The sequence below is a fragment of the Anoplopoma fimbria genome, chromosome 5 (genome assembly GCF_027596085.1).
Source record: "Anoplopoma fimbria isolate UVic2021 breed Golden Eagle Sablefish chromosome 5, Afim_UVic_2022, whole genome shotgun sequence".
NCBI classification, from domain to species: Eukaryota; Metazoa; Chordata; class Actinopteri; order Perciformes; family Anoplopomatidae; genus Anoplopoma; species Anoplopoma fimbria.
Genome location: NC_072453.1, coordinates 18,541,422 through 18,563,918, shown reverse-complemented (window position 1 = coordinate 18,563,918; position 22,497 = coordinate 18,541,422). Strand labels below are relative to the sequence as shown.

At 42.8% G+C, this 22,497-nt stretch overlaps 1 protein-coding gene across 2 annotated transcripts in view; it reads left to right on the top strand.

Annotated features, from left to right (window-relative positions):
* mta3 (metastasis associated 1 family, member 3) overlaps positions 1-22,165 on the top strand; it is a 23,005-nt gene extending 840 nt beyond the window's left edge. The window contains exons 2-14 of one of the 2 annotated variants that reach the window (XM_054598467.1): positions 6,686-6,753; positions 7,969-8,062; positions 12,655-12,781; positions 13,068-13,131; positions 14,860-14,977; positions 15,652-15,754; positions 16,570-16,669; positions 16,766-16,954; positions 18,053-18,127; positions 19,018-19,076; positions 19,215-19,333; positions 20,347-20,504; positions 21,680-22,165. In XM_054598467.1, coding sequence (XP_054454442.1) covers positions 6,686-6,753; positions 7,969-8,062; positions 12,655-12,781; positions 13,068-13,131; positions 14,860-14,977; positions 15,652-15,754; positions 16,570-16,669; positions 16,766-16,954; positions 18,053-18,127; positions 19,018-19,076; positions 19,215-19,333; positions 20,347-20,504; positions 21,680-21,928 — 1,523 coding nt within the window. In that variant the 3' untranslated portion in view covers positions 21,929-22,165. Of the gene's footprint in view, positions 1-6,685; positions 6,754-7,968; positions 8,063-12,654; positions 12,782-13,067; positions 13,132-14,859; positions 14,990-15,651; positions 15,755-16,569; positions 16,670-16,765; positions 16,955-18,052; positions 18,128-19,017; positions 19,077-19,214; positions 19,334-20,346; positions 20,505-21,679 lie in introns of both variants that reach the window. The other variant, XM_054598466.1, reaches the window with a different exon arrangement.
* The last annotated feature ends 332 nt before the right edge of the window (positions 22,166-22,497 follow it).

The window sequence follows — 22,497 nt, the reverse complement described above, 5'->3', positions numbered from 1 at the left end:
ACACACTAACCACACTACACCCGGTACACCCGGTACCACCACACACTAACCACACTACACCCGGTACCACACACACTACACCCACCACCACACACTAACCACACTACACCCGGTACCACCACCACACTAACCACACTACACCCCGGTACACTACTACACCCGGTACCACCACACACTAACCACACTACACCCGGTACCACCACACTACACCCGGTACCACCACACACTAACCACACTACACCCGGTACCACCACACACTAACCACACTACACCCGGTACCACCACACACTAACCACACTACACCCGGTACCACCACACACTAACCACACTACACCCGGTACCGGTACCACCACACACTAACCACACTACACCCGGTACCGGTACTACACTACACCCGGTACCACACACACTACACCCGGTACCGTTACTACACTACACCCGGTACCACCACACACTAACCACACTACACCCGGTACCGTTACTACACTACACCCGGTACCACCACACACTACACACCCGGTACCGGTACCACACTACACCCGGTACCACCACACACTAACCACACTACACCCGGTACCACCACACTACACCCGGTACCACCACACACTACACCCGGTACCACACACACTACACCCAGTACCGGTACTACACTACACTACTACACCCGGTACCGTTACTATACTACACCCGGTACCGTTACTACACCTGGTACCGTTACTATACCCGGTACCGGTACTACACCCGGTACCGGTACTACACTACACCCGGTACCACCACACTACACCCGGTACCGTTACTACACTACACCCGGTACCACCACACACTAACCACACTACACCCGGTACCGGTACTATACTACACCCGGTACCGTTACTACACCCGGTACCGTTACCACCACACTACACCCGGTACCGGTACTACACCCAGTACCATTACACACTAACCACACTACACCCGGTACCGGTACTACACCCGGTACCGTTACTACCACACACTACACCCGGTACCGTTACTATACTACACCCGGTACCGTTACTACCACACACTACACCCGGTACCGTTACTACACCGTTACTACACCCGGTACCGTCACTACACCCAGTACCACCACACATTACACCCGGTACCGTCACTACACCCAGTACCGTCACTCACTAACCACACTACTCCCGGTACCATCACTCAATACACCCCGGTACCGTCACACTACACCCGGTACCGTCACTGAATACACCCCGGTACCTCCACACACTACACCCTGGTACCACCACACTACACCCGGTACCATCACACACTACACCCGGTACTGCCACTCTACACCCGCTACCACCACACACTACACCCGGTACCACCACACACTACACCCGGTACCATCACACTACACCCGGTACCATCACACACAACTAAACACTATTTCCACAACCCGCACATTAATGAGCACACCGTCTCCCCTGGTATCTATCTGTTAGCAGTGTGACTCTGGCTACAGTGTGACTGGCTACAGTGTATCTCTGGCTACAGTGTGACTCTGGCTACAGTGTAACTGGCTACACTGTGACTCTGGCTACAGTGTAACTGGCTACAGTGTGACTCTGGCTACAGTGTGACTGGCTACAGTGTGACTCTGGCTACAGTGTGACTGGCTACACTGTGACTCTGGCTACAGTGTAACTGGCTACAGTGTGACTCTGGCTACAGTGTGACTCTGGCTACAGTGTGACTCTGGCTACAGTTTGACTGGCAACACTGTGTGACTGGCTATACTGTGACTCTGGCTACAGTGTAACTCTGGCTACAGTGTGACTCTGGCTACACTGTGACTCTGGCTACAGTGTATCTCTGGCTACGGTGTGACTCTGGCTACAGTGTATCTCTGGCTACAGTGTGACTCTGGCTACAGTGTGACTGGCTACACTGTGTGACTGGCTACACTGTGACTCTGGCTACAGTGTAACTCTGGCTACACTGTGACTCTGGCTACAGTTCAATTCAATTCAGTTTATTTTGTATAGCCCAGAATCACAAATTACAAATTTGCCTCAGAGGGCTTTACAATCTGTGCACATGCGACATCCTCTGTCTTCCCCTGTACCCAGTGTGACTGGCTACAGTGTATCTCTGGCTACAGTGTGACTCTGGCTACAGTGTATCTCTGGCTACAGTGTGACTCTGGCTACAGTGTAACTGGCTACACTGTGACTCTGGCTACAGTGTGACTCTGGCTACAGTGTGACTCTGGCTACAGTGTAACTGGCTACACTGTGACTCTGGCTACAGTGTAACTGGCTACAGTGTGACTCTGGCTACAGTGTGACTGGCTACAGTGTGACTCTGGCTACAGTGTAACTGGCTACAGTGTGACTCTGGCTACAGTGTGACTCTGGCTACAGTGTAACTGGCTACAGTGTGACTCTGGCTACAGTGTAACTGGCTACACTGTGACTCTGGCTACGGTGTGACTCTGGCTACAGTGTATCTCTGGCTACAGTGTGACTCTGGCTACAGTGTGACTCTGGCTACAGTGTGACTGGCTACAGTGTAACTCTGGCTACAATGTAACTCTGGCTACAGTGTAACTCTGGCTATGGTGTGACTCTGGCTACGGTGTGACTCTGGCTACAGTGTATCTCTGGCTACAGTGTGACTCTGGCTACAGTGTATCTCTGGCTACAGTGTAACTCTGGCTATGGTGTGACTCTGGCTACAGTATGACTCTGGCTACAGTGTAACTGGCTATACTGTGACTCTGGCTACAGTGTAACTGGCTATACTGTGACTCTGTCTACAGTGTGACTCTGGCTACAGTGTATCTCTGGCTACGGTGTGACTGGCTACAGTGTGACTGTCTACAGTGTATCTCTGGCTACGGTGTGACTCTGGCTACAGTGTGACTGTCTACAGTGTATCTCTGGCTACGGTGTGACTCTGGCTACAGTGTGACTCTGGCTACAGTGTGACTCTGGCTACACTGTGACTCTGGCTACAGTGTAACTCTGGCTACAGTGTGACTCTGGCTACAGTGTGACTCTGGCTATGGTGTGACTCTGGCTACGGTGTGACTCTGGCTACAGTGTATCTCTGGCTACAGTGTAACTCTGGCTATGGTGTGACCCTGGCTACAGTATGACTCTGGCTACAGTGTAACTGGCTATACTGTGACTCTGGCTACAGTGTAACTGGCTATACTGTGACTCTGTCTACAGTGTGACTCTGGCTACAGTGTATCTCTGGCTACGGTGTGACTCTGGCTACAGTGTGACTGTCTACAGTGTATCTCTGGCTACGGTGTGACTCTGGCTACAGTGTGACTGTCTACAGTGTATCTCTGGCTACGGTGTGACTCTGGCTGTGTAACTGGCTATACTGTGACTCTGGCTACAGTGTAACTGGCTATACTGTGACTCTGGCTACAGTGTAACTGGCTATACTGTGACTCTGGCTACAGTGTAACTGGCTATGCTGTGACTGGCTACAGTGTGACTCTGGCTACAGTGTATCTCTGGCTACGGTGTGACTCTGGCTACAGTGTATCTCTGGCTACGGTGTGACTCTGGCTACACTGTGACTCTGGCTACACTGTGACTCTGGCTACAGTGTGACTCTGGCTGCAGTGTGACTCTGGCTACAGTGTGACTCTGGCTACAGTGTATCTCTGGCTACAGTGTGACTGGCTACAGTGTGACTCTGGCTACAGTGTGACTGGCTACAGTGTGACTCTGGCTACAGTGTAACTGGCTACACTGTGACTCTGGCTACAGTGTATCTCTGGCTACGGTGTGACTCTGGCTACGGTGTGACTCTGGCTACAGTGTGACTGGCTACAGTGTATCTCTGGCTACAGTGTGACTGGCTACAGTGTATCTCTGGCTACAGTGTAACTCTGGCTACAGTGTGACTGGCTACAGTGTAACTCTGGCTATGGTGTGACTCTGGCTATGGTGTGACTCTGGCTACGGTGTGACTCTGGCTACAGTGTATCTCTGGCTACAGTGTAACTCTGGCTACGGTGTGACTCTGGCTACAGTATGACTCTGGCTACAGTGTAACTGGCTATACTGTGACTCTGGCTACAGTGTAACTGGCTATACTGTATCTCTGGCTACAGTGTGACTCTGGCTACACTGTGACTCTGGCTACAGTGTATCTCTGGCTACGGTGTGACTCTGGCTACAGTGTGACTGGCTACAGTGTATCTCTGGCTACGGTGTGACTCTGGCTACACTGTGACTCTGGCTACACTGTGACTCTGGCTACAGTGTAACTCTGGCTACAGTGTATCTCTGGCTACAGTGTGACTCTGGCTGCAGTGTGACTGGCTACAGTGTGACTCTGGCTGCAGTGTGACTGGCTACAGTGTATCTCTGGCTACAGTGTGACTGGCTACAGTGTATCTCTGGCTACAGTGTGACTGGCTACAGTGTGACTGGCTACAGTGTATCTCTGGCTACAGTGTGACTGGCTACAGTGTGACTCTGGCTCCAGTGTAACTGGCTACAGTGTAACTGGCTACAGTGTGATTCTGGCTTCAGTGTAACTCTGGCTACGGTGTAACTGGCTACAGTGTGACTCTGGCTTCAGTGTAACTCTGGCTACAGTGTGACTCTGGCTACAGTGTGACTCTGGCTACAGTGTGACTCTGGCTACACTGTGACTCTGGCTACAGTGTAACTCTGGCTACAGTGTAACTGGCTATACTGTGACTCTGGCTACAGTGTAACTGGCTATACTGTGACTCTGGCTACAGTGTGACTCTGGCTACAGTGTATCTCTGGCTACAGTGTGACTCTGGCTACACTGTGACTCTGGCTACAGTGTATCTCTGGCTACACTGTGACTCTGGCTACAGTGTATCTCTGGCTACGGTGTGACTCTGGCTACACTGTGACTCTGGCTACACTGTGACTCTGGCTACAGTGTAACTCTGGCTACAGTGTATCTCTGGCTACAGTGTGACTCTGGCTGCAGTGTGACTGGCTACAGTGTGACTCTGGCTGCAGTGTGACTGGCTACAGTGTATCTCTGGCTACAGTGTGACTGGCTACAGTGTATCTCTGGCTACAGTGTGACTGGCTACAGTGTGGCTCTGGCTACAGTGTGACTGGCTACAGTGTGACTCTGGCTCCAGTGTAACTGGCTACAGTGTAACTGGCTACAGTGTGATTCTGGCTTCAGTGTAACTCTGGCTACGGTGTAACTGGCTACAGTGTGACTCTGGCTTCAGTGTAACTCTGGCTACAGTGTGACTCTGGCTACAGTGTGACTCTGGCTACAGTGTGACTGGCTACACTGTGACTCTGGCTACAGTGTAACTCTGGCTACAGTGTGACTCTGGCTACACTGTGACTCTGGCTACAGTGTGACTGGCTACAGTGTATCTCTGGCTACGGTGTGACTCTGGCTACAGTGTATCTCTGGCTACAGTGTGACTCTGGCTACAGTGTGACTCTGGCTACAGTGTGACTGGCTACACTGTGTGACTGGCTGCACTGTGACTCTGGCTACAGTGTATCTCTGGCTACAGTGTGACTCTGGCTACGGTGTGACTCTGGCTACAGTGTAACGCAGATACATCAGAGTCGTTACATTGTATCAGTGTATTGACCATATGGTCGCCTTAGCTGCAGTTCTCATGATCCATTCAAGTGCTTTTGGAAATGGCAACTACGATAACTTAAAGATTGTTTATGCTTTGGAGTTTTTGTCTTTATAAAATAACAACAGATCTGTTTTAAAATCTGTCTTTTGTTAATGTTGCCTCTTCATAAATATAGATAGCCCTGCTAAGTGGAACTCAATAAAGAGAAGAATGTATACGTCAGGGCTGCAATTTACTTTGTTACAACAAAACCCCTCTGGGGATAAATATAAATATAATCCACAGTTTGATGACTGTAATATTCATATGCACCGACTACATGTCAAACCTCGATAAGTTGGACATATTTACCTCTTTACTGGCCTGTGCATTTTCCTCGTGCATAGAAACTACAATATTTCAGACAGCACTTGAAGGCAGCATTTGCCATGGACTGAACTTTTCCAAAGTTACTGTATATTCTGCTCAGGAGTTGAATCAGGCTCTGGCCAGGACAAGTCATGTTTATGCAGATTTTGTTGAAAAACAGTGTCAAAACTGCAATGATGACTTAAATATATCCTTTTCCTCAGTATTTATTTTACAAAATCATAACAGAGGTGACTGTCTGGCTGTGAGGATCTTAAAGCACACGTGTATTTGCTTTTGCCTTGACCCGTTTAACTTGGAATCTATATTCTATGTAGTCCATGCATATTACAATATTTCAGTTTATTAATGGTCCTCACATCTGTTTTTTAACCTTTTCCTCTAGATGTAACAGTGACTAATTAGTTCCTCAATGTTATACTGGGAATCGTAAAACCCTGCAATTTGTCACTCGGCCAGTATCCTGTTCCTCGGCTTACATTGTAGTGAGCTGGGAGTGGGTTAGTGGTGGCAATACACATTTGGAGATGCACTGATGCAAACCACAACCTTAATGGTAGACAGATTGTTGAATAAATACCTCTAGGGCAGGTGAGCGCCTGTATGGAGGTGCGTTTGACTTCACAGCTGTACCTAATGAAGCGGCCGCTGATTGATTATTTCCACACAGGACAATCCATCGTTACATTGATCTCATACAGTGTGTGTTTTCTGTTGCAGATTATGTATTCTTTGAGAACTCCTCCAGTAACCCTTACCTGATCCGGCGGATAGAAGAACTCAACAAGGTACTGAAGTGTTTGTGTGTCAACTTTGTGTGCGTTTACGCCGTTTTATGCCTGAGGGGGGGAATAGCTAGGATTCCTGTACCCATCCCCCACTGTGTGTGTGTGTGTGTGTGTGTGTGTGTGTGTGTGTGTGTGTGTGTGTGTGTGTGTGTGTGTGTGTGTGTGTGTGTGTGTGTGTGTGTGTGTGTGTGTGTGTGTGTGTGTGTGTGTGTGTGTGGGCTTTTTGGGTATAAAGATGTTTGTTTTATGATGGATCCTGACAGGTGTTTCCTTGTCCCCTAACTGTAATTTGATATAACAGGACACACCTATGTAAAGATCAACTCCGAAGAGCAACATGATGCTTTTTTTCCTGCCAATGTTTCATCATTTTGTAGAGTTTACTATTTTACATTATTTCCTAGATGTTAAAAACAGACCAAAGCTAATTTTTTGTTTACATAATACACAAGCATCTTGAACAGGAAAGTCAGAAAAGCTCTTCCTGCATTTGCATGAAGAAACTCAGATAAAGGCAATTATCAGATGGGATATGTGTGGGTGGGAGGATGTCAGATCGGTCAGTATACAACTTATTGAGGTTGTATATCACAATATAAAGACATGAGACAGTGTTGTTATCATAAGTTATAAATGGGGGTGGACTAAATAACAGCAACACCCTGCAGCATGATGCAATGTAACAGGAGTTCTGCAACAGATGCTGCCTGTGTGAAGCTTATAAGGATCTTTTTGAGGCTGAAAGAGAATGGTTGATTCAACGTGATGACCGTTTTCCTGACTGTAGCTTATGTTGGTATTGCTTCGTATTGCAATATATAATGAGGTGTTCCTGTTATTTTGTCCATAAACTTCAGGCGCACACTGCCACTAAACACATAATCTTCTCTAAACTACAAGCCCCTGAGAAAAGCAGCAGAAGTTGGAAGCAGTTTTCTCTAAAGCCTCATAGCCCCACATCCATTCGCTCTCCATCAGTCATGGAATTTAATACTGGCTGAGTCTTTAAGCCTGACGGCCTAATTATCCAGCGGGACAATCAATCAATCATCTTATCAAAAGGGCTGTTGTTGCCCTGATCAGCCTGTCACAGCAGCATAGCTTGATGAGCACACAAAGGAGCCAGGTCTCTTGGGAAATTAGAGGTTCGTGTCGGGAGGTGTTGCCGATGCTCACAGTCAACCTGGACCCCTCTGCTCTCTCTCTCTGTTTCAGACGGCCAGTGGGAATGTGGAGGCCAAGGTGGTGTGTTTCTACAGAAGGAGAGACATCTCACACAGCCTCATCCAACTCGCAGACAAACATGCAAGTGAGTAGTAACTCCTGTCACTCACCCAGACAAATGAAAGGCGCTTTCAAGCATTTGTCCCTTGGTTAAGCCCCGCCCCCTGCTGCTACTCGGAGCTTCCATGGAGCCCACACTGTCACTAAATGCACTCCAGACATATCTTACAGTAAAGCAAGGGATTCCATTACTCGAGAACCGCTCATCATATTTACTTCACACTTGCAATTTGGACACATTCATTATTAATAAACTTTGAATAAATAAGCACACACAGCGCTCTGTGCAGCAGCAGGGGGAAAGCTTTGGGAAACGAGTCGAGCATCTCGTTCTCAGTGATCAGACAGCGGCTCATTAACTGCAGATCATTTTAAAACCTTCTTCACTTCCCAGCAAGAGCTGCTAGCCAACCGAAAGAATTGTTGGTCTTTGCAGTGGTAGAAGAAGGCCCACTCAAAGCTTATTTATCTGTGAAGAATGAAAGAGGCTTTATCAGCACAATGTACTATAATTGACCTAACTCTGTTACAGGTGGTTTCAATTATTAATGATGCTTAATGAAAAATAATACACTTTATTTTAATAGTTACATCTTGTGAATCAAATCTTAATCTGCAACGGTTACGTGTCTCTGTCAGGGGAATATTAGCTCAATGTTTTTCTCTCAAGTAGACAGTAAGTAGTTTACAGTTGAGCTCATTTTTGAAAATGCTTTGGGGGCCTTTTGTAAGTTATTTCAGGCTTTAAAGACTAAGAATAGTATAATGCCCACCTTGCCTAATGGAAAAGTATGGCTTTTCCCAGTAACCAGAGTGTATTTCAGAGGTTTTTTTTAGGTGACTTTGTTTTGTGACGTAACTATGTCGTGGCAGCTGTATCGCTTTAGGACCAAAGGAGGCGCTCTTTGGAGTGTGAAGTTGTTTGATTGAGCGGTTCTTGAGAGAGCTGCTAGCAGCACCAGAAGAGTCCAAGCATTCGGCCCGTTCTAAACAGCCACGTTCTCAACAGGCACTGCACTAATGTATGAATCCAGGATGTCAAACTGATTCCGCAGCAAAAACAGGTTACAAAGATAAAGATAGAAGCTTAAGCCTACAGATCAAAATGTTAAACTGAACCACCACATTACCTGGCGACAGATGACAATTAAACTAAGAAACAACAATGGTCCTGTAAAGGCGGAAAGGTCAGTGTCGTAAGAGAAAATACTCTTCTTCAGAATCTATATTTTAATATACTGTAGTTAATCCACAGATTATTTGGCAGCAATGAGGATCATCAATTCTTTCTTTTAAGTATTTTTTTTTCGTACAAAAATGCTTATCTGCTTTTTTTTCTGTTTTCTATCACTGTAAATTGATTATTGTTGTTTAATCGATTAATCTGGAAAAATAATCAGCGGTTTAATGAAAAGTAATTATTTGGTGGAGCTCTGTTCAAATGTATTAACAACAATATGAAAGAAACTGCAAATCTTTACATTTGAGAAGTGATAATTGGTGAATCTTTGTCATCTTTACTTGAAAAATGATTCATACGATGAATCTTTTATTAAAATAATTATGTTCTTTCTGCTGCATGTCAGTCAGGCAGACATTTCTAGCTGTGTGTCCACTAAGCACGTTCTGTGCACATTGTAACATTAACCATCAATATGATTTATATTTTTCATGTAGACCAGAACTCCAGAGTGCAACTATTAAATGAGGGTGAGCATTGGAGTTTGGCTGTATGAGGAGAAGGAGGAGGGAAAGGAAAGTGTTGTTATGAAGCTAACACCTGTTCTGTGTGGGAAGCCTTCTACCTGTTCTCAGGGATGTTTCACTTCATTCTTCATCCTTTGGTCACAACAAAACAAATTGTTGATCACTTTCTGGAAATAAAAACTTCAACTCCTTCAAAACAATCACACAACTTTGAGGAATACGATTGATTGATTGATTGATGAGTTTAAAAAAACTATTCGATGAAAAGACCTAAATTTCAATTTAATTAGTTAACTTGATTAGCAAATTATACAAACAGCATTTCTATAGGAATGATTCTCTTGCAGTGAAGAGCGGTTTCACATAATCCAAGAATCAGCACTGACTGGAAAAACAGGAATTTATTGTGCTGTTAAAACCTATTCTCTCTGTGTGTTCAAAGCTTTTTGTGGAAAACAGGTTCTGCTCATTTCTCTAGAGTCTGTAAACATAAAGCAACATTAAGCAGAAAAATGTAAACCACAGTATGGAGGGACATATGCACTCACAGCAGCACAGTGCCAATTCCACAAGATATTTGGAGTGGATTGTCTACCAGCTGCTCAGCAGAACAGACAGAAACAACAATAGGATTTAGAGCTGCCTGCCACTGACTAATGTAGAGAAGAAGAAAAATACACAGAATGTATGTCTCAGATCAGTTCAGGAAGAAAACGAAGGCAGGGGCGATGAATCTGATTTACAAAAATAAAGCATGAGTTTGTAGGAGTGCAATCTGAGACTCCTGCCCTTATGACTACAAAAGAAACAATCTACAGGATAAAACATATCAACCTGTTCTGAACCTGTTTTTAATTTCAGAAGGGTTCATCAAAGCTCTTAGTGGAGTTTATTCTTAAACCCAACTTGCAAAATTTGCATTTGTTCTGTCTAACATGGTGATTAATCATTGAAGTCAAAGATCAAAGAACAGCTGAGGGCCAGACAAGTTCTTCAGGAGAGCTAATGGGACCGTTTATCTGAAAAATAATCATTTTCCAACCTACCCTCATTGGTATCAAGCTATATTAGTAGTTTTGATTTGATTTGCAGAGATGCTGCTGCCTTTTCAACCCAATAGGACCGAAACAAATAGTTTTTGTGGCATTTAACACGTCCAAAAATGTCATTTTAAAACATCTTTTACAATTCATATCTTGCAACATTTGAATGTCTGCATTCACTCTTCCACCAAAGTGTCCACAACTTGCTGGTAATAATTAGCACCAAGTTGCTAACCACGGCGAGAAATAAGAGACAGAGTTCCTGAAGTTGCCATCCAGTGGTTTGCAAGTGAAGAGCTTTCAATTTGAAGCAGAAGAAAATACTTTAAGATTCCATTAGCTTTGTCTTAATGCAGCAATTACAGCTCTAATATAGAGAAGGAGAGCAGATCAGACAACAGCTAGGCAGCTATCTGTTGGATAAAAGTGAGAACAGCAGCATAATGTAGGAAACATAAAGACTGTGTTACATTAGAACCAACCGGAGACAGTGCTCAGATGAGAGACGGCTCAGTATGCTTCAGTTAAAGTGCTTATCAGAGTTTAAGAGCATCAGAAATGCCTTTCCTCTACAACTATCTAGTGTTGGAATTGGGGGATAAGTTTTTGTTATTTTGACAATCACACGATTGGCCATGTGCACAGAGGTTAGAAAGTAAGCAGGGTTTGAACTTCTCTCTCAAGATATCTTTGTTCTTCTTTCACTTTTTGTGTGTATTAATAGTTTTTATTCCTATTTGTAAGATTCATTGCTACGTCAGAAGGTTTATTGCCCCGCCTCCGTGTGGTCTTCAGATGCGGTGTAGGAGTGCTCACTGGCTGTAAGGGTTTACCTCTGACAGTGGAAATGCACATGTTCACTGTCCAGCTAAGGGTTGGGTTATGCTCAAACAGCCACACTGGAAGGCGTGGGAAAAAGCCGGCCGTCATCAAAGGTCGGGGGCAATGTAGTTTGAAAGTTGGGGTAACAAAACATCCAGGTCCCGTTTGTTTTGGGGAAGAAACTGAACCCCAACTTGCTCCTGAAGGCTGTGCCATCGGTATGCAAGTGTGTGAATGGTGACATGTTATTTAAAGAGCTGTGCATGGTCGGAAGACTGGAAAAGTGCTTTATAAATGCAAGGTTTCTTTCTCCTGGAAGACATTTCATAGTGTTCCTCTCGGTTGTTCACATGAAAATGTTTGTTTTAAGAATTTAAAAAGGAGAGCTAGAGAAAGAGAAGTTGGCTCCTTTCTCACCTCAGCACAGCTGGCCAGAGAAGTGGGAGTGAATGTTGGTTTACGAAAAGTAAGAAACTCTGTTTTCAATTTTTATTTTTTTAACTGGATTTAAAAAGTGTTTCCAAAGCAACAGAAAATGTATGTTTCCTAAGTTATTGTCCCATCAAACAGATGCATGTCAGCGGTACAGTGGAGTCTGGGGCTGTGAAGCAGCACTAGTGCCAACACTTGAGAGTGAAAGTAACTGGTGTTATAATAGATGGCTGCCAAAAGCAGATGATGTTTATTAATCTGTTTTAAGTATATGCCTTCACTGCAACACTGACTTAAAATGTGTGTTCGCTGCATGTGATTATATTCCGACTCGACTGCAGCTTATCCAGTATTTATGGAGGAGCACTGTGTGCTTCACATTAAACATCTCCTAGTATTCCTGAGCAGAATAGCTTGGTGTGTTTAATGGATGGCAGCATTAGTTTGTGATTGCAAAGCCCTCGAGAGCCACGTTACCAGCCTGTTGTATTAAATATGAAGACGGCACAGTTGTGAAATATCATGAAGTGGTGTTTTTACACTGATTTTAAACATCAGTGTCTCTTCTAATGTCTCTTGTGGTGTCATTTTTCTCTCATGTGTCTTTCTGCAGAGGAGTTGGAAGAAGAGAAGGAGAGCCCGATAGAGACAGACCTAACAGAAAAACAGAAACACCAGCTTCGCCACCGAGAGCTCTTTCTCTCCCGGCAGTATGAGAGTCTACCTGCGACACACATCAGGTACAGTGCATACACACACACACACACACACACACACACACACACACACACACACACACACACACACACACACACCAACACACACACCAACACACACACACACACACACACACACACACAGTAGATGCACATCTCATCTGCAGGCAGTGCCCATGGATAGTCACTCATCCAGCCATGAACAGACAAATCAAGTGCTGCTGACTTCCTGTGTTTGTTTTACAAGGTGTTTCTCTCTCTCTCTCTCTCTCTCTCTCTCTCTCTCTCTCTCTCTCTCTCGTCCTATTAGGGGGAAGTGCAGCGTCGCATTATTAAATGAGACCGAAGCCGTTCTTTCATACCTTGACAAAGAGGTGAGCCAGAGAAAAGAATGATTTGTCGTCTCTTACTGGTTTTTTTGCTTGTTGAAGTCTGTCATAGCAGGTTGAGTCATACTTGTTTTGAGTGAAAGACAATGGCTGCAACTACCAATTACTTTATTGGATTAGTCAGCTGATTCTTTTCGTGATTTATCATTTTAACTCCAAAGATGGTGTCTGATAACTTGTTTTGTCCAACCAACACCTCAAGACTAGGAAGTATTTTTACCCCCCATCTGAGTCCTTTAATGCCCAATCCGATACTTATGTTTTCACAGATGATACAGCTGCACAGTACACACGTAAAATACATTACGGTTATTTAAATCAATGCAATGTATATGCCTGACAGTTGATTAGCTTTGCATTACATTAAGAAAAACATTGCATGCATACAAGCTGTTGCTTAATGTTTTTTTTATATTTTTGTTTTCTACAAAATAACAAAGTATAAAATAACAAACCCCGTATGTAATATTTGGCGTTTCTCTCTCCCCTTTTAGAAGTGTCCTCCAGGATTAGTTGCTCGGTGCTGTTTTAGCCTGAGTTACCTGAATGAACTGTTTTCTCCTGGGTTTTCATTTTCAATCTTTGGCGTGGATTCAGAGATGCAGTGATGCAATTTTCCTGCCCGATTCAGATTTATTTAAAGTATGATCTACCGATTCAGATTTTTGCAGATAAAGATTTTCTATACTATAATTGACAGCAAGGCTTCAGGTTTACTTTTTTCCCCAGAAAATATTTGTAACCGTCCAAAAGTCTGTGAAAACCGTAAACGAATCTTAAATTTAGCGTTTTACTTTGACAATGTCATCTATAGTGGTTATTTGCATAAAAACAAAATGAATTGTATTTTATTTAAATATTTGATTTCATTAAAAAACAAATCTTGTCATTAGTAGTTTTTATAATATATTATAGCTAGTGTTAGGAAGTTAAACAGGTCATAATTTCCTCCTTCAAACTGTATTTATTCAGGTTTCTCCCCAAACAGTTTACAAGATTTCATTTGAAAACATCATGATAGCGTTATGACTTACCTTCACCGAATATGTAATGTGTGTAAATGTGAGCGGAAATATGAGACTGACCTGCTGGCCACTGGTCATGGCTGATCAGTGGAAAACCAGCCAGATTCGATCGTCTGCTGATCGATCGGTTCATCTCTAATTATAGCAATGATTTGCTTTTATTGATTTTTTTGCTTGCGGTGCTTTTGTTGCGTGGTGAGACTTCGGTCTGTCTGTGCCGTCGCTTGTGAAGCTACATGTTCCATAGATGACGCCAAAACGCAAAGAGACTCTCACACTGAGCAGAATTTGAAAGCAGTGTACATAAATTAGATAAATAACATAGAAAAACAGTCTCATCTTGTGTTTTGCTGTCTTTTATAATGCGAGAGATGGAGAGCAGACAGTTGACGGCAGCTGCTCTTGTTGTGCTTGAGACCTTCATGAGTAAAATCACCCGTGTGTCAGCTGACGTAAAACAGAGGAGCTCAATGGCTCAACAATGGATAACGATCACTTAAAAACATGCCTTGATAAACCCTGCAACTCAAATAAAAACAATTTAATTGATATTATCACAAAAGACTAAGAAAGACACAAATCCTCACACATTTGAGACAAATGCATAATGCAGATGTTTGACATTAGAGCCAGTGTAAAACCCTCACACTTAAGATGCAGAGACTGATTATTTTTTTGTTCTCTTCAGGACACGTTCTTCTACTCGCTGGTGTACGACCCCACACAGAAGACCCTGCTGGCCGACAAAGGAGAGATCAGAGTGGGACCTCGCTTTCAGGCAGACGTACCTGAAATGCTACAAGAGGGTCAGTCAGAACGTGAGATCTATTCAATGACACCTACAGGTTTAGTTGTTTGCGCACCTCTAGCGTGTGTGATTGGTCTCAACTGTTGCAGCGCGAAAAAGTAGTTTTTCTTTGCATGGGTGAGAACGTGCTTGATTTAATAATGGAAGTTAAATCACATCATAGTCACTCTGAGACTTTAGAGTCTCTGCTTGAAATGAACAATGAATGATGTTGTTTAATGACTTGATTAAGCCTCTTTTACACATGCAACTTGAAAGCCTTACTAAGTATTAATGGTAAATGAAGTTGATATTTGATAAAAAGCTGACTTTGAGTTTGGAAAAGTTTTTAGTTTTCCTGCTAGTGTTAACAAAAACTGTACATTTCTTGCATCCTTATTAGAGATCTGGGGGTTTTCAATTTTGTAACTTTCTGCCCTGTTTTGCTGTAGAGCTGAAAGTCTTTGTATTTCACTGTAATGGACTGAGAGGAATCTGTACATAGTTAATAGTGGAAGTAACCAGACATTTTGTCTAAAACAAAAGCACCCACTTCTCTCCTAAACCATCATATAGTTTGTGGACATTTACAGATCGTACCAGATTGTGTGCAGAGTTTAAACTCCTAGCTCTTCCAGAAACGTCTTGCAAATAACCAAATTATTATAACCGTTTCCGTCTCTTGTTCTGCAGGTGAGGCAGACGACAGGGACCAGTCCAAGCTGGAGGAGAAGCTGTGGTATCCAGAGTGTCCGCTCTCCAGCAAACAGATAGACCAATTCCTAGTGGTGGCACGGTAAGACCTTTCACCTTTGACCTCTTCACTAAGAGGATGTTATGATTCCTCTACAGCTGAAACTACTTGAACTCACAAACAGACAGATGAGCAATTCTCATGAAGAGAATTAGAACCTTGACTGCAGAAAAGCTAAGAAAATAAATCATAAATGTAATAAATGCACATTGTTGTTAGATGAGGGATACCTCCAAAGTATGGTTCATTATTAAAAAATGTATTCCTCTAAAAATAAATGTGAATTTATAGGTTTATTTTGGATTTTGAAAAATGTATCTAAAAAAAAATTATTTTTAGAAATAATGACAAAGATTTGTGCTGTAAATCAGTGTCATAACTGTAGTTTAACCATTTACTGTGTTTGAGTCGTGATGCGTGTTTGCACACCTTTTATTCCCGTTATTTGAAGCAAAGCTCGAATGGATGTCGACCAATAAATAATGGAACGTTTTCAAACAAGAAAGCATTTGTTTCTGGTCTTTTATGAAAGATCTTTTCAATAACAGCAGGATTGTAACTGTATGACTCCGTTCCTGCGGACGCCGCAGTGAGAAAAGGATCGATCCTCCACATGTTTTATGACTGTGTGCCAGATATTGAGCCTTTTGGCAAGTGCAAACCAGATTTCTTTGTGCATGTGTTGTAGCCCAATTACATAATCAAACATTACACCGTGACCTCTTTATAGCCTTGTTGTTTCTGACGAGGATGTGTCATAACACAGCAGTGAACGTGGCACATGGATCTCAATGTGTTTTTGTATTTGTATTCTGCCAGTTTGTTCATGTGTGTGTTTATTGTGTGTAAATCTTCAGGGCGGTCGGGACCTTTGCTCGAGCGTTGGACTGCAGCAGCTCAGTTCGACAGCCAAGCTTACACATGAGTGCAGCAGCAGCCTCACGAGATATCACACTGGTGAGTCCAACACACAGATAAATACTCACTCTGCAGTACCTGTTGGTGACTTACATGATAAGTTGTAACCTCTTTCTTTGTGCCTTTTTGTTTCAGTTCCATGCGATGGACACGCTGCATCGTCATAACTACGACCTGTCCAGTGCGCTGAGTGTACTGGTCCCAGCAGGCGGCCCCGTGCTCTGCAGGGACGAGATGGAGGAGTGGAGCGCCTCGGAAGCCGCCATGTTCGAAGAGGCACTAGAGAAATACGGAAAAGACTTCAACGACATCCGACAAGACTTTGTAAGTGTGTGTCATATCAATCATGGGAAACAGAAAACGGCCATCCTGATATTATGTGTGTGATTTAATGTCAACCATGATTCAATCTGCAAACTAACACATTTTAAGTAGCTCGGTCAGACCTAAATGTGGCTAATATTTCCCCCCTGGACTCCAAAACAAAAGAAAGATTTGTTCATCTTAATGAGAAGATGAGACAAGAAAACCAGAAAAAAACATGCTTCATTTCTCAACATCCAGTTTGTCCTCAGTTGATTAAACTAAATATCTGTTTATTCAAAGAGTAACTTTAAATTAATAACTTTTTTGATTTTGTAAATTGATCCTAGTCCTAAATAAAGGCTAAATAAGGTATTGTATGAAATGCTCATACTTTTGAAGGCTTAAATAGTTGCTATACAGTGTTGGTAGCTTCTCTCTTAATCAGTGACTGCAGTTGTTTTCAGCTTGAATTCCTTTTATAAAATCTACACCTGTAGTGGCAAAGTTTCATGTTGGAATTAAGTTATAATCACATCACTGCTGTGTATTGTGCTTAAGTTTATCACTGCACTAGTGAAGTTTGAAGCAGAAGCTGTGTTAAGCTGTATTTCAGTAGAATAATGGGAGAGTTTGATTGTGCAGCAGGAGGGTTTTTAGAAGTTTCTGTGGACGTTTTGAAAAAGTCCTCACAATGGGAATTCATAGTTATCTTCGTGAATTCAAGATGACCACAGTCGCTGGTCTGTGTAGGACATAATGACCAATTTTAACCACCGCCTCTCAGGCCTACAGGGGGTGACTATTTCTACTGAACTCTCCTTCCCACCATCTACCTGTACTGTACAATAGAGACAGGTTATGGGTGTGTGTGGGGGCACCAGGTGCTCATGAATACTTATTAAATGTGTGAATCACTTCTGTGTTTTGGCCTGGGGCTCAGAACCGAGCAGAGCCGTTAGCTTCCAGCCTCTCTGGTCACGACGCCTTTAATGAATATTTATGAAGGCGTTCGCACCCAGATGGCAAGAACATGAGATATTAATATCATTAATTTGCTCTCTTTCTCTCTCTCTCTCTCTCTCTCTCCACACTTATTCATTATTTCCTCCTCTGTAGCTGCCATGGAAGTCTCTGACTAGTATCATAGAGTACTACTACATGTGGAAGACCACAGACAGATATGTGCAACAGGTGAGACAAAATCAGTATTTTGCCAAACTAGTATTTGTTTATTGGCTTTCTGCTGTGAAGGGTAAGGTCAAACGGACGGCTACTGGGTCTTACATTTATGTTTTTAATGTGTTGTTTGTTATGTCTTCCTGCATCTCTGTTACATATGTCTTTAAGATAAGATAATATAAGATAAGATAATCCTTTATAAGTCCCAAAACAGGGAAATTTGCAAATCTTTAGTTATGTTCTGCATGTCTTCTGTTGCTTGTTTATTGGCTACTGCATAGCAAATTGACACTCCAGTGTTTTAGTATTGCACTACCATAAAGTTGGTGGACTTTAAACACTAATGGTCAAAATCAATGTTACAGAAGCTGAGAAATCTTACATTTTATTCTCGATCATGAATTCAACTTAAGAAATGATGGATTCTACTATACCTATAATGCAAATCCGTAGCATCTTTCATTCACAATGCCCTGGTAAATCTTTGAAACGCCATGCAACTCCACGTTTTACTTCAAAAGTGTTCAGTCTCAGAGCAACTAATGAAGATTATACAGCTGTGTTTAAAGGTAGTAGTACTCTCCATAACAAATACACTGACCTTTATATGTGTAAATAGCTGGAGTGCACCTTTATAAAGGGAAAAACTGAAGTAAAGTGAATTTGTGTGCAGGAAGAGCTAAGAAAGCTTCCAAATAAGTAAAAGCAAGTGTTGGTTAGTTAGCAGGTCTTAGAGAAGCGGTCACTTTGAATGAGATAACCAGCAACACCTTTTTGAAATGCATTGACACATTTGATAATAATGGTTGTAATGTCTATCAGGGTTAATTATGAAAAGTGTCGAACTGTCTGAACAACGTTTTTGTAATTAATGAATCAATCCTCTGTGTTTCTCTGAGCAGAAGAGACTGAAGGCAGCAGAGGCAGAGAGCAAACTGAAGCAGGTTTATATCCCCACATAGTAAGTCCCTTTATTTCACATTTATTGATTGACCGTGGCTTTTTATACATAATTAATATGTTTTTGATTCAAAGCGCTGCATCGGGCTGCTGTACTCAGTATGTTTCTTACATCTCCTCCCGTTCTTCTCTGTGACAGTAACAAGCCCAACCCAAACCAGATCTCTATGACCAACGGCAAGATGGCCACGGTGAACGGAGCGGGCCCCGGGGCCTTCCATGCAGCGGGCGGGGGCCGGGCCTGCGAGAGCTGCTATAGTGAGTCTCGTCTGGGTGTTTGTTTAAGTATGGAAAGTGTAAAGTTTAATCACAAGGGCACTAAGGCAGTGAACACGTGTTAATTAAAGGATTCTTTTTCACGACTGAGCTCTTCTGTCTCTGGACGAGAAGCGCTCCTTTAAGTTTCACCATCACTGCTTATCTGCTTATTTATCTGGACAGCTGTCGCTAATCCAGTGATCAATATTTCCAATTACACTTATCTATTCCTGTAAGAAAGGTTTGGACCTGCTATGCAGCAAAGGGGCCAACAGTTCAGTTTATTTTATTTATTTCTATAAATTGAAAGGAAATTATTTAAATGCAGATCACAATTTCACAAGGTGATGTCTTCAAATAGCCAAAATATTTAATTAACATTGATATAACACAGAGAAAAGTGCAAATCCTCACATGAATGAAGACATTGAATGAACGTGTCGACAGAAAATGAAATGACTTTGATCGACCAACTGTTCCTAATTGTTTTTCTACCTTAAAGGCACAAAATGATTTTGTGTCAGGAGACGAGGCCCATCAACGAGCAATCACTTAAAAAATGCTACCAGAAGATAAAGCTTCACAATAACAGCCTTACATTGGTGGACTAGCAGAAAACTTTGATCATGAAGCAAATTTCATCATATTGTGGTTTAATTTCTGAGTCAAATAAGACGCTATTAAGACAGAGACGGGATTCAATAAGAAACAGAACGGACAAGCAACAAAATCCAAACTATAAAAAAAAATATATATTTATATTGTTTTAAATATTTTATCCTGCCTACCAATGTGCTTGTGTGAACTGACACTCTACAGATGTTAAAGTCACTAAAGGTACTAATCTCAGGTATGATTGTGTGACTTGGTCTGATGTATAGACATTGATAAAATCAATAAGGAGAGACTTAAGACTGTGGAAGTAGAGATCAATATGCTGAGTGTCAATATGCTGAGTGTCCAGTGAACCAGTTTTTTTCTAACCTTCATTAATGCATTTTGTGAATCAACAGCCATGCAGTCAGCCCAGTGGTACTCATGGGGGCCACCGAACATGCAGTGCCGCCTTTGCGTTTCCTGCTGGATGTACTGGAAGAAGTACGGAGGCCTGAAGATGCCGAGCAGAGCAGAAGTACCCGAGGAGAGGACCTCCCCCATTCCAGCAGCCACCGTAAGCTCAGATGTAAAACACATGGGGTGTCGTGGGGAGAACATCTCATAATCTCATGCTCATTTACTTAAATCCCAAAATTCTGTATTAGAGATGCCTGTATGAAGCATGGAACAAATTACATTACATTTAAGGGAAATATACAAATGAATATGGGATGTTTTTGTTTCCCATTCCAGCATTTATTTTCTAAAGGTCCATTTTTGGTGTACAGAATTACATTTTTAGGAATTAATTTGTTTAGGACGCAATACAAAAACCCAAACTCAAATGTTAGAGAGCCTGCATGCACAACACCATAAACCCTGGACTGGCTCACATAAAGTGATTGCAGCAGCTTTATTTATTACACCTGTGATTTTCCTGCAATGAAAAAAAGTTGATCGTTGCCCACTTTTGTTCAATAATGTGCACTCAACTGCCGGTTATGTAACGCGGTCTAATACAACAGCCCCTCAGTCAACCCACCTTCATGAAGGTTGTAATGTTCAGTTCTGGTTTTAGGCGTTATTAATAAGCTGCTGATTCAACTTTATGGTAATTTTGGAAGCTGCAGTAACCCTCAATGACATAAACAGGAAGGACAAATATTAGAATAACCTCTCTGTGTACCCGCAGTACGGTCTCCATAACAACAATACAGCCTCCATAATGATTATACAGTTGATATATTAACCTTTATGAGGGTGGGGTTTATTGGTGGGTGTTTGATTTATTTTTACTTAAAAGCTAAAATGTTGCTATTTTGTTCATGTAATAACTTCTCTAGATGGTGATTATGTAACATTTTTTAAAGCTTTTAAAAACGACAGCTTTCATTACATTAGCATACATTCAAAACAAAATGCATTGTGATGTGGAGGCTGGAATATGGGGCGAACATCTGGTCCTGAAAACTTCAAATTTTCAAATCAGAAGGATTTACCAACTGTAAAATATGTGACTAAATAAGCAAAAATCAAAGTTAAAGTTGGGAGAGAACGTTTACAAAATGAAGTCTTGCCGAATAACCACAAATGTTCCAGATTTGTCAGAGAGTGTGTTTTCTTGTTGGACCAGATTGCTCATATTAAGTAGATGGTTAAGGAAAAAGGTTTTTGGGGCTTTTTTTAAAACCCCTTTCAAGACACTTAAATAATCTCTCATGAGTAAAACTGTACTTTCTTCCCTCCCAGGAGCCTCGCTCACGGGGTCACGCCCCTCGCCAGTCCAACCACATGGTACCGATGCGAAACAGCGGCAGCCCCAAGTCCTCCATGAAGACCAAGCAGGCCTTCCTGCTGCAGGCCACCCGCCTCACCAAGCTGGCCCGGCACATGTGCCGTGACATCATCAGGCTGCGCCGCGCCGCGCGCAGGCCCTTTGTCCCCATTAACTGTGGGTCCATAAAGGCAGAGTGTAAGAGCTCTTTCAATATCTCCTAACTTCTGCCACATGGACACACACACACATGCCGACAAAACACAACATATGCACACACACAGACACACACACACACTCACTCACCACCCTCCCTCACCCTGACTGCCCCCCCCCCCCCCCCCCATCTCTGCCCGCCTCCTGTCTGTCTCTCTTTCTGTTTTTATTATTGTTATTATTATTATTTTGGTTTTTGTATTCTCCCGCCCCCTGTTTCAAATAAAGACTGCCTGTCCTCATAACTATGAGTTTTGATCATCTTTTCATTCGTGGTTTTATTTTTTTTATCCTTTTATCTGTTCAGGTCCACGGTCACTGTGAACTCAAAGCCATTGTTGGACTGAAACACAAAGATTTATTGGTTGAACAGGGCTTTTCTACACGAGCACGCCTGCACTCACACATAGTAACTGAATCAGCTCCTGTTATTACCAGTAGACTGTAACCCAATAGAACTCGTATTCTAGTCTGAGCCGTGTACGTGCTGAAGTTAGACGTAGAGAAAATGTATTTTACTAAGAGAAGCTCTATTTTGCACGGCGCCCCTGGTAGCCCACTGCGCTGTCATGACAGA